Source organism: Aquila chrysaetos, chromosome 18 (genome assembly GCF_900496995.4).
Source record: "Aquila chrysaetos chrysaetos chromosome 18, bAquChr1.4, whole genome shotgun sequence".
NCBI classification, from domain to species: Eukaryota; Metazoa; Chordata; class Aves; order Accipitriformes; family Accipitridae; genus Aquila; species Aquila chrysaetos.
In genome coordinates this window covers 13,171,436-13,184,719 of record NC_044021.1, presented here as the reverse complement: position 1 = coordinate 13,184,719, position 13,284 = coordinate 13,171,436, and the positions used below count along the sequence as shown (strand labels likewise).

Below are 13,284 nucleotides of genomic sequence, written 5' to 3'. Positions count from 1 at the left end.
AAGGTGTCATTGTAAAAGCCTTAAATTAGACAATTAAAACAAACTATTCCAGCCCTCTTGCCCTGCTAATTTGTTGAGACAGCTGAATATAGGTTTCTGCAACAGCTAGGGAGATTCACTTGGATACTGCAGGTGAAGGCTTTGCCTAACTGAGGTCAATATCAGCCCTCCCCAGCCTGGGCACAGCAGAGTTTTCAAGAGGTAATACATAGAGGAGGAAGGAGGAGCTCTACTGGTGTCTTCCACTCCGTCGTCTCTCTGGACAAGACTCCTGTTCATCCAGAAACCAGGTAGCTCATGGCACACCACACAAAAATAGATGGAGTAAAGTCATCTCAGGAAAGAGAAGCTCACTTAGTTTGAGGGCAAAGATTGATTCTGGTCAAGTCAGAAGAAACTTAAACAAATTCACCCATTAATTATCAATTTCTCCATTAGCTGAATGAATAAACGAAAACATAGTTTTATCTGAATTTTTATTTCCTTCCTCCTTTCTTAAACCCAGTGGGGGAAAAAGAATAAGAAAGAAAAAAAGCAGACTGATAGCTGCAATTTTGGTATCTTCACTACCCTTTATGCCAACACACCAGGAACAGTCATCCTGATATTTCTCCCCTCCACTCACATTTAAAACAATAAAAGGCACAACAGCCCTGGCATACAGACTTGAGTCTATATGCCAAAATTAATTGGTAGATTGTATTTAAAAAAAAAAAAAAAAAAAGAAGAAGAAAACAGACCACACTGGACAAAAAGGATTAACCTTAAATCTAGGCAGTTATTTTTCAAAATGTACAAATAATCACAGATGTTAAGTCAAATTCAGACTACCTCCAAACTTAAGACAATAATAAAGCTTTTATTGTGTTACATAGTTGGTAAGAAGACCATAAAGACAAGAAAAACAAAAAGTATATTTTGTTAGTGGAAATAATCCGAGCCTACGTTACTGTACTTGGCAGTTCTCAATTTCTGCACATACCTAGCACACACTGCTTCATTAGGGGGGAAAGACTGTCCGCAGAGGAAGAACAAAATTCCTAGGAAAAAAGTTAAAATATATTCTCCTTCTCTATACTGGAAATATATATCTGAAATACAAAAGCATTACTAGGGGTGGGCTTACAAACTGAAACCTGTTTAAATACATGAAAAGAAAACCCTTATTTTGGAAGCCGTACCAGAAAGCAATAGAAAAGTAAAGTAAATTGGAGTAGGCAGATACACAATAACCAGATTCCATAAATATGTTCACTACTTTTTAAAGCATTACTTAGAAGAGATACTGCTGTACTTAGCCTAGTAGTTTCACTAAACTGAATCTTATTAATAACTGCAATTTCTACTTTTAGACTACAGTATTTTTTAAAATGCTATTTTATAGCATATTTCTTAGTGCCACCTGTTTTTCTACTACTATTAAGGAGTTCACCATTCCAACTTAAACAATCCAAAAAATCCAATGTGTCTCAGGCATTAAACCAATTCTGCAATCTTCCCCACTTAATCACTTGTAGTGACTTGATTTTGCAATTTATTTTTCTTTAATCAAATGTCACTGATTTTTGCCAAGTATTCACATGAGGGTACTTTCTTGAGTTCAGAAAGGTACAGGAGCTACGTAGAACACAACCAGTCATGAAGATTTGGAAAGATGCACTAACAAAAGCAAACTCTTCCTTCAATGTCTTTAGGAGCTGAGTAAAACAAAAGCAGTGAAGTTACATGAACATGTTCCAGGTGTTGTCTTTAGTAATATAAATAGCAAAAAATATTCCAAGGCTACAGGGCTGAGAAAACAAACGTAGCACCAGAATATAGCAAACACTGGTTGGAGTTTGTTACTCGTAGACCTCTGGTTGTCAGTATCATGCCAACTTCTTCTTGCCCTACTGCTTAGATGGCTACGCTTCAGTCTTCAGCTTCCAGTGAAAGAGGAGAAACAAGCATAAAAGTAAGGTTCCCTGGCTCTGAGACCATCAGAGTGTGAGAGAAAGCTCCCAGCATCTTCCCACACCATGGAGCATGCAATAGCACTCCATTCCCTGCGGTAGCATACTCCCAATGTTAGCTGAATTCATTTAAATAACTTCAATAAATGTGTGCATTTAAAAGCAAATTCCTTTCCAGAAGAGCATCCTAAAAAACCCAAAACAAAACAAAAAGCAAACAAAACCCCAAAAACAAAACCCCGAACAAACAAAAAAAACCCCCCAAAACCAACAAAACAAACAAACAAACAAAAAAAACAAAACCAAAAACAAACAAACAAACAAAAAAAACAAAAAAAAAACCAAAAAAAAAACCCCCCCAAAAAAAAAAAAAAAGAAAAAGCTCACATCTTTTCCAGTGCATCTACTGGCAGTGCCCTGTGGGGCCTGGCAAGTGGGAAGATGTATGTTTGGCATGTCATTAATCCATCCGACTTTCTTCGCTAACCTCAGTTTCATACTCTAAAAGCAATAATCACAAGGAGCACTTCAATGCACTTTGAGACCAACCAAGTGGCAGGCTGGAGACTTTCTTCCCTGCTCCTCAATCTCTACGGACAAGCTAGGATCAAGCTACATCTCAGTCTAATTTCCAGCAGGCTTGTCTGCTGGGTTTACATCAGATAAAAACAGCTACCCTACAGTTTGAAGTAGCAAGGGATTTCAGAAACACTTGCATCAGCATCTCAGAGTCCTCTAGCCTTCTCATACCCTATAAACTCAACTTCAAGTTACTGCCACTAGCCCAGAAGAGTTTCAGCTGAGATGCCAGAGGGGACAGTTCATTTCTAGAGAGGCTCTGGGAAAGAAAAGATACCAACAGATCTTAAGATAAAAAAACCATATAATCACTGTTAATAATTAACAACCACAATCAGAATAACCACTTGTTCTTCAGATAAAATTGGCAAGCATCATTTTGTTTATTGTTAAAACAAACTTTGTGGCTTATTATATCCCCTCTTTCTTTCTTTCTCCGTTTGTTTTTTTTTTTTTTTTTTTTTTAATCTGCAACAGGCTTATATTAAAAATCCACATACTGACAACTTAACTTTTCAATATTAACAAGCAAACAGTATTCTTCATGCCAACAGTTTTTTTCCAACAGCACTGACTGAAACAATTATGTATAAATATAAAGTGTGCTTAGCCCAGTGAAGCAGAGCAACAGTAAATAAAGACTACCGTTTGTTCATTTGCTTCAAACCTAGAGCAATAGTACCCTGCAAAACTAGTCAGCCTGAACTCTTGTTTACATTTCAGAACAAGAGCTGTGAAGCTGCATTGTAGATAAGGGGAAAGTGAGGTTTCAGAACACAATGTACATATAAATCTCAACTTTACGGTTAAAAAAAAAATAATCCACCAACCAACATTAAAAGAGTGTAAGCAATAAAATTTGTGACAACTTAAGACAACAGAATGTCTTCAGTCACTCCATTTGCAGTATACAGGAGCTAAAATACCAAGGGCTTTAAGGCAAATTCTGACTCAATGGGGATATTATCACAAGACATGACAGACGCTTCTAATACTGCAACAGCTGGGCAAACTTTCAACTGGGCAATCTCCTCTCTCCCCCCAAAGAAAAACACCATTTCCTATCATTTTAAAACAGCTACTGTGATGGACAACAAGTAACAAGTACTAACATTCGCTGTGTTTTTTTCAACACAGATGAATTTTCAGACTGCCTACTTTCATACATAGTATGAAATATGTATTCCCTGGTAAGTAGGAAAAAAATACAGGTAGCTGTACATACCTTTCAACATTCACAGTTCAGTTACAGAAGTTCACAGCTGAAGAGTGTCTACAGCAACAGAACTTAAAGTTTGAGTGGACAGTAAAGCAAGTGAAAGTGTAGCTACTGGGAAAAAAAGTGCATCTACACCTCTGTAAACCTTCATGTGGTACCAGCAATTTAGTTCCTGAGATGGAGATTTTTCACTTATGCCACGTAGTGAGCAGGACTAAATATTTGATTCAGAAATGCAATAAATTACCTTATTTTAACAATTGAAAGAAGTAACGGCATAAGCAAAAGTAGGAATTCTTGAGTTATTCCCAGTCCATTCCTGACTGTACCTGCCAAGTCAGTGCATATGTCAGCATCTCATTACTTTGACCCAGCTGCTTGTAAGCCTACTCAGAAGGTAGCTGAAAAGTAGGTATTTTCTTCTGTCTTTGACATACCTCTTGTTTTGAAATCCAGCATTCATGAGCATTTGTTAAACTACCACCTAAAGTGATTTATTAAGAGGAACAGCTAGCACCAAGAGCTGCTTACAGCAAGACAAATTTTCCTAGACTGCCTTGCTAACCAGATTTTAATCGAAAATTGTACCAGCAAGGGTAGGTATATAAATGCCAATGCATTTTGTTCACAACATCCAAGCACATAGTTATTTTGGAGCCTTAAATACTTCTGGGCTTGATTCACTGGTGCTGTGCCCTGTGTGCGGCTGCAATTTAGCAATTGAGAATTTGGTATAAAAGCCAACAGTACCAAACCAGAACAGCAGAGATTTTGTACTTGCTTTGCAGTGGTTTGAAAGAACATGGGCAAACAAAAAAAGACTTTTGGTTTATCCAGTCAAGTTTTACCTCATGTAACCCCCAAAAGATCTGAAAATGGTTTTATGAAATTGCATTAAAAAAAGAAAAAAAAAAAAAGAAAAAAAAAAAGGTCAGACAAATAACAACTTGTGTTCCCAGGAATGACTGAGCTTCCCTTACTTTGCACATGCTTTCAAACTGGGATTCACTAATAATTTTGAAAAAATACAGTGTTCCCTTCTTGCTAGATTTTTGTGTATTTACTCACTACAGAAAAGCAGACTTACAGTAGCAGTCGAGCTGGCTCAAAGCTTTTTGGCAGCACAAGTGAAACTCAAGTTTTCTCACCCTAAGGGGAGAAGCCAGCACTGTGTTTCTTAGGGGAGGAAGGAGCATGGCTTGGGAGAGCACTCCAGGGCCAGGCTCGTGCTTTTGCTGTGTTGGGAGGCACAAGATAACTGATGGAGCACTGCTCTTCCCACCCCTCAGCGGGAACTACCACCTCACACAGCAATGGGAACAGCAGCAGGAGCTTCCAGCGACTCGCTGCTTGGGCGATGCCACCTGTGCTGGGTTAACACAAGGCTGGAGGACATCAGCAGTGGCAAAGGGAAGATCAGTGCCAAGGGGCAGTTCACGAGGCACTGGCTATGATCCACTGAAACGTGTAACCTTCCTAATCATTAATTTTTTTGCTCCAGAAGTTCACAGACCTTCCCCCAGGCCTTCCTGACAAGCTCAAAGCAATGGAAGCAGGGCAGACTATTACTCACTGACAGAACAGGACCAGCTCTCAGAAGAACAAAACAATGTTTTGCACCACCTCGGGTATATGCCACGTCTCCAGATTTTCCTAATGCAGAATCTCAGAAAACAGGAGATTTTTATTTGGTCACCTGAACTCTTTCACTCTTACACATTCAGGCTCACATTAGCGAGAAAAATTTTAACAGCTGATTAACTTTCAGCAAGACTCTTCAGCTGTTCCTACAATTGCAGTACCAAGAGAACATTAAACAGACACTGAATATTGCCCGTCACATTATTTATAAATGCTTTTTAATCCCAAACAGAATTAGCTGTATGTACACGGACAAAATACAATCAAGTATTTCCTGTATACTATCTGATATTTAAAAAGGAAAAATGATTAAAAAATCATTAAAATAAAGACATTCATTATTTGTCCACATTCATCACCTAACTTACGCTAAAATTCTACTTGCTATCTGGAGAACTATACTGACATTCACAGAACATTTAATCCAGTATTCCTCTCCAGACTGTGTTCATAAGCTCTTGGAATCACTGCCTGCTTTGTTTGTGAAGTAGACCTGCTGGGTTCATTCATCTTCCATTATGCCAAATTTTTTGTTTTTCCAGGACAAAACTGGAATTATATAAAAATACAACAGCCCGCATAATCCATTTTGTATTTTTCGATTGTTTTTCAAAGAGGAATAGATTTAGAAATGTGGTTTAAAACATTTTGTTTGAACAGGACCATCCACAAATACAATCCTGAGGTACTCTGCAATTCAGTTACCACTGAAATTAAAATCACAGTTTTATATTCAGTATGGAAGCATTCATCTTTCTGAATACAGAAAGCCCACTGATTCCACAAGACACATACATTAAATCATTCAGATCACCGATCGTGCTGCTGTCTACCCATTTGTTATATTCTTGGATGAGCTGCAGTGGAAAGAACAACTGGAAGGTCACAGTTACTAGGAAAAAAGAACTAGGGTTGAGCAGACTAGAAAGAGGACAGGAATCAGGCTGAATTTATTAAGTCAGGGCTTTCTTTGCTTGGGGGGTAACAAAAAACTTCTAAGTCAAGTCACACATAGTACTGTTCCTACCTAGAATGCATCCCTTTGATGGGCAGCTCACCAACTCATATTCACTCATGTGAATCAAAGACTGAAGAACTACAGTCTGGTCTCAGTAGGTAGATAAAAACCAACACATTCTGAAAACTGCATTTTGGATTGAAAATAGCCTTCTATTTACAAGAAAAACATTAAGTTTCTTATGAAAGCTAGTCTGTTTCTAACACACACAGTTAACCAGTTTCTGAAGCGTTACAGCCAGGCCAATCCTCCACAAGAGGAGGTAGTTATTTTTTAGGAAAGTTCCTGCAGACCAGTGGTCACTTGGCTGCAAGGGCAGAGGAAGACCAGTAGTACCATATCACTTTACCTTTGTAATTCACTAAGCGCTCTACTTGTGGATGGGCTAGGGTTTAGCCTCAGGAAGTTCTGCTTTAAATTGAGATGAGTGAGGTCTTGGCTATAAAACAGGTTGGCAGGCAGGTGCTCCAGGCTGCAGCATGAAAGATCCACTGAGCTTATGCGTTGTGATGCAACCTGGAAGTCAAGAGGTACACCAATACGTTAATACCGTAATAAAACAAGAACACTTCCTTCACCTCTACTAGCACAAGATGATAAACTGTTTTTAAGCACAGCAGAAGTCAGCGTCGGCATACATAGCTGGTCTAATACGGTTTACACCATTGCTGCAAGTTATGCCATGATCTCTTGCTTTGCCTCTGTGCTAAAACCAGGTCCACAGATGGCTAGCAGGGGGAAAAGCGCAAAGGTTTGTCAAACTAAGTGAAATGGATTAATTTTCATCAATGAAGTTATGCGATACTCTACAACCAGAAACAAAAGCTAAGAGATTTTACATGAAGTTTGGTTTAGTCCTTTAGTTAGCAAGTAACAGCAGCAAAAACATAGTACAGAAGTCTTCTATATTGCTGCATGACTGGTCAGTATACCCAAGTGAGTGGAGGCAAGGGGATAACAGCCATCACCCTGTCTCAGTTTCAAGGGTCAAAAGCAGGTATTAAATGGCAGAAGAAAGGGTTATACCATTTATATCTTACTGGCGAAAAAAATATCACAGCAGCAGCAAAGCACCGAGCACTCATCTCTTCTCAATGAGTTAGAGAACTGTCCAAGAGTGATAAAAATGTGACAAAACCAAAACTGAGATTTGGGGGCTTAACACTGTTTTCTAGAAAGGAGAAGGTAAACCAAACAGTCTATACAGGCTGACGAAATCATACCACCTAGCACTACGTATAGCTAGCATCACTCCACAGAGACCTATAGGCAACAAATTCAAGTAACAGCAACTCTGCCGCTTACCAAATCTCTAGGATGCAGCTAGGTGAACTACCTCCTGCTGCTTTACTTATTTATTAGTCTTTGTTTAAAAAAAACCAAAAAACAAAACCCAAAACCAACACTGCAATGTAGAATTCTCATATTTTCTGTCCAATACTATTAAAAATATCCTTTCATAGAGTCATGGAGCTAGCTACATGACAAAGCACCACTACGCAGTAGTACAAGGCAGTACAGATGGTGGGCAAGGAGGAGGGGTCAAATGCTAGAAGGATGAGAGGCGTTTTTGGAGCAGGGATGGCTTAGATCAAAGGAGGAGAAGCAAACAACTTCACTATTTTAGACTTCTGGGACTACACAAACAGTACTCAAATGGTTACATGTTCTGTCAGCTGCTCATGGCAAGCGAAGCAAACATTTCATTTTGTCATTGGCACTTTTACTGGCCTCACACACTAGGATTTTGGAAGTACAAACACCACGTCTCAGGGACAAAAAGAGGAAAAAAACCCCAACAACTTATAATCAATGCCTAGTGGCAGTCTATAAGAGCTTCTGAACTCTGATGAAGGAGACATCACCCAACCTTCTGGGCACAGATACAGCCCTTACCATAAAGTACCCTGAAACTAGAGACATCAGGTTTTGCTGGCACAAGTGAAGTAGCTTGCACTGAAAGGAAGGCCAAGGAGGTTTTTCTTCCTTTTTTTTCCTCTCCAATGCAAGCTACACAAGCCTCAGGATAAGTGGTCTCTATTATAAACACACAGCCGTAAGCTTCAACAGGAACAGACGGTGCAGTGTTTTTCTCTAATGCGACCGTTAATAATCCAGTCCTCCCACATCCATTAAAACGCGCAAATCTTTGTTACTCAATTAGTTCAGTCCTTTTGTTACTGTAGCTACTATTTTTCTTCCCCTTGTAGTAATAGACAAAAATTATTCATAGGCTATTCTGAGCTGTCATTTCTGAAAGCTAGGTATTCGGTCTGTTTATGGTGCCAGAACCTGCCTCGTACAGTACAGTTCTCATCACGCTGAAAACACAAGAGATGAAAAAGCATTGACACCCGTTAAATTAAAAAGGAGAACGTGTAATTTCAGGTGTAATGCTTACATACACTGTGGCTCCAAGTACTTGTTTGGAATGTGATATGAACAGTAATAAGCAACCCAGCAGTGCTTAGCAAGACATGTTACTCTAAAAATATCTGAAGTACCAGAACTCATAACTCTGAGTGCGAACCATGATAAAGCAGCCAAATCCAAATTCTACTCTCGTCTCAAAAAGGATGCAAATCCTCTCTTAAAATCATCAAGCCCTGTGAAAAAAAACTAATTAAAAGTAATTTTGTTTTTACAAGTTGTATGTTCTGGTTATTTTTTGTTTCCTTGTTGTTTGTTTTTTGGTTTTTTTAAAAGGAATCACTTTGTTATACAAAGAATTTAATTAAGATTTTCATGCAATTGACATATACTGAATGATGCCTCTACCAGAGAGATAAATGTAAAAGTTAAAACCACATTTTAAAAGGTGTTAGTTCTGGACTCAACTGTAATTTTACTGAAGCCTTTTTTGTTAGCAAAACAGTACTCTAAGAATTAACTTCTGAATTGTTACAAGGAATACTCATATAAACAAACACAGTTATTCTCACAGGCAGGGATAAAGACTTTTCTCTTTTCATTGCTCAATACTGTTCTGTAACAAATTCCTAGAGAATAGAGGAACAAGATGAAAAACAAAGAGTGACAAAGGAGAGCAACATCTTAACAATAGTTTCTTTGGTTCACCAGAAACTTTCATCAGTTGTTTTGAAGCTGAGTATTGAGATTCTGAAATTATATTGTTCCCAAATCAAACAAGAAAGGGATATTTCAATCTTGCAATCACCTTCAATTGACTTAAATGCAGAAAGACTGTGCATGTGTGTGTTTGCTGTTGTTCATCAAGAACAAAGTATTTTTCTAAAAGATTATACAGTTTTTAATAACGCACTGGGTTTCCTTGACTTACTGTGGGGAATCACTGCAGAGATAAGCTGATAAAGGGTAAGAAAATGCTGACTAGAATGTCCCTCACAGTCAAAGAATAAAAAGCATCCAGAGGAAGGGACATTATTTGCAGAAAGTAGGGTTTCCACTGGAAGAAAAAAAACCCAAAGACATTCTGCTGTAAATAAATACCCCAACAAGTTATCTGGGCTGGGTTCAACAGATCCATGCTCCAACAAGAACAGTGAAGACAGTCACTGTGGTAGCAATGGTAGAGGGAAAGGCTTTCTGGATACATGTGGAACCTGTATCAAGCACTCCTTATGGCTTGTTTGGTGTTTTCTTTTGGAACCGTTTTATAGGCTTTACGTACATACATAAAAATAAAAATACAAGCAGCACAGTTCACGACTCCCCAGGCAGAAGAAGCCATTACCCAGACCAACCCCTCTGGAACGTCTTCTCATTACATCTTGAACTGCATGCATCCTTAACACTTGTTTTCACATGAAACCCCTGTTGCATTTCCAGTACTAATAACATGGGGAAAATGGCTCGGCTATGACCTCCTTGGAAGATGGTGTATGACACCCTCTCAGGTATGGTAGCTACAGCATAAGCTGTAGAGTCAACGCCTGTCTTTGCCAGAGAAGCAAGACATGCAACAGTTTGACAGTAGGGTACCTCAAACATATAGCAAGATCTTATACTTTCTGAAGTTCACTTTTCAGTTGGGATTTTTAATCATCACAAATATAAAGAAACAAGATTAAATATGCAGCTTTCTCCATTCCCTGGATATGATTTTTAAACACTTTATGGTCCATCGTATTGCAATGTCTCCCACTGTAATACTAGAGGAGTAGTAATGGGGTAAGGCCAAATTCAACTTTGCACATCAAACCGCAAAGTCCAATAGAAGACTTTTTTTCCAGTTACCGTTGCAACCTCAGTTATGCAGCCCTGGCTTACAGTGGTTTAAGTTCTTTTTTTTTTTTTCAGTCTCCATGCGAGTATGGCATACTGAAGTGCAGTTTCGAAGAAGGGGTATACAACTATAACGCATGTACTACAAAGAGCCATGGATCTACACACTGCAAACACCAAAAAACTGTCATTGTGCTTTTAATTTTCCCCCAGCAGCAATAAAATGCAGATTTATTCTGCAAATACCACCACAAATAATGCTGCTGGAGAGCTCTCTCCCTCCCTTAGGCAGTGCGCCTTCTGCTACTCCCCACCTAAGAGTTGCACATGTGGCAAAGAACTAGGAGTCTCCCAAATATGAAAACTCACTTTTAAATATGTGTTACTTGTGCCACAATAGTACTTACAAGTATAAACAACGATTCACAAAAGCCAGCAGTACCTTAAATAAAAAAGGTTTTGCCAAGGTCTTTCAATTTTAATTTTTTTTTATTATTATTTTTAAACAAGGAAAAAGTATTTCAAGACTGGTGAAAGTATGGTATGGGCTCACTGTAAATCTTTAGCAGCTGGCAACAAAAACACAGAAAAATACTTGTATCAGACAATATTCTTGTCTCTTCTTGCTACACAGGGCTAAAAACCCACTTTGCTTTGTCCATCAGTATAATGCCACCTCTGTCATCAAGCTATGCAACAAGACTGATTACCGTCTTTGTTTTAAAGCCTTGGCTATACTACAAAAATGATCTGTTGCTGACAATGGATGTCAGCAATGGACACAGCTGAACCCAGCTGTATGGACAAACACAAGCCTTGTTTACACAAGGACATCTTTTGGTGTGACCTGTGGTGTGAATTTAAAGCACTGTAATTATGTCTTTTTCCTGTTTACCCTCATCCCATTCCCTATAGCTCTATTCAGATAAGAAATTACTATTTAGGACTTCAACAGAAGACAATTAAAATAACCAAACAGCCCACACTGTACAGGCAGCCAAGTTCCCAGTCTGTTTGAACTGAGTTGACGATGTTAAATTACACCTGCTGTAGACATACTAATGCAAAGGCAGTGTAATTTTTCTCCTTTCGCATTTGTTTTTAAACAGTTCGATAATCATCACATCCTACCACTGCCTGCATAAGGCTTAACTAAACAGTGATATATATGCTTGAAATATCTAAACTAACCGCTTAGAGCAAACAGGTTCTCCCCACCTCAGAACTAACCTTGCTTCAAATCCTAATCCTTCTTTCTATTTGAACTTCAAAGCCCTGCTCAGCAGAGAGGCCTCCCTCCGCTGAGCTGAACTCCACAGCCAGAAAACACATCGGTGCCCTCAGCCACAGCCAAGAGCTGAGGAAACGAGCTAACGCCAAAAACCTTCATGAGAGAGGGGAAAAAAGAAAAAGGTTTTCTTTTTCTTTAAAGCCATATATTCTCATTCGTAAATGACAGCTTTTAAAATGGGTGCAGTCCAAAGAGTGAAAAGGTAATGGCTTTTCTGGCCTCTCCTTTTTGTCTTCTTTCAAACGTTAAATTAGATGCACACTAACTCAAGCTAAGGGCCTTGCAAAGAAAAGATAAAACTCAGCAGAGGCTTGAAAGCCCGTCACTCAGCTTCACAAACCCAATGGGCAATGCCATAGGTAAGAGCCGTAATCACCTACTAAGACGAACGGCAAGAGCGCACCCCGGTGCGGCAGCATTCACAGGGCTTGTGCTTCTCACCCATCTCTCCTCTGCAGGCGATGCAGCCAAAAGCCTCTGGTACAAATACCTCATGCCAGCAAGACTCGGGGGCACAAAGATTATTTAACTTGTCCCTGCTCTCCGCTCCTTAACTCTGAACAAAAATTTATATAGCATGCAGAAATAGCTCACTTCTACTTTTGGCCCTTGCACAAAGCTGTAACAACTTAACTGAAAACAGTAGTAGCAAATACGTGTGGGGAAGGCGAAATGTGGAGGCAATGGAGCAGAAGTTGCACTACTTTACCCCCCATGTCAGAAGTCCAGAAAAAATTTCATAGATGTGAAAGTCAGCATCCCAGGTTTAGCATCAAGATCTTGAATGTGAGAATTTGTCAAGGAAAAAAAAAAAAAAAAAAGTGACATTTGTCACCTGTCATTTGGAAATGTTTGGTACTATCTGAAGTCATTACCAGAATATGGGCATTTTTGTTCTTCCAGGAGGAAAAGTGTTCTTCTTTTAGAGGTCAGGTACTGGTATCAATATTACACAGGGAGTGATACCAGCACTGTTACCTTGGTGGTAGTCATGCTGGGATGTTTACACTGATAAGATCCCTGCAAGGACAAGGGTTAAGATGCAACTTGGAGTTAAGGGACAGTAATTAACTGTAGCATTAAGCTACTTATAATTCAGACATGTGAATCTCCATTTGGTGGGAACAAGGAATATTAGCATCCTTAAAACAGTCTGACTGAAAACAATTAATCTGTGAATATTGCAAAACAGGTGACAGTCTCACAATAATTGAGAAATACCCCTTTTTCTTCTTACAACTTGTTTTAGATATAATTTTTTACCAAAAGAAGCTGCTGTACTGCCAGCAAGCAGACTTCGCAATGAGCAGCCCTCCAGCAAAGACTTTCTTTCAGCATCTACTATAGATTTCAGACACTTGGCAGCGAGACTTCCAAT

At 39.0% G+C, this 13,284-nt stretch overlaps 1 protein-coding gene across 1 annotated transcript in view; it reads right to left on the bottom strand.

Annotated features, from left to right (window-relative positions):
* Nucleotides 1-13,284, bottom strand: part of PHLPP1 (PH domain and leucine rich repeat protein phosphatase 1) — a 140,486-nt gene that overhangs the window by 41,631 nt on the left and 85,571 nt on the right. The window contains exon 4 of the mRNA XM_030041782.2: nucleotides 6,759-6,925. Coding sequence (XP_029897642.1) covers nucleotides 6,759-6,925 — 167 coding nt within the window. The remainder of the gene's footprint in view (nucleotides 1-6,758; nucleotides 6,926-13,284) is intronic.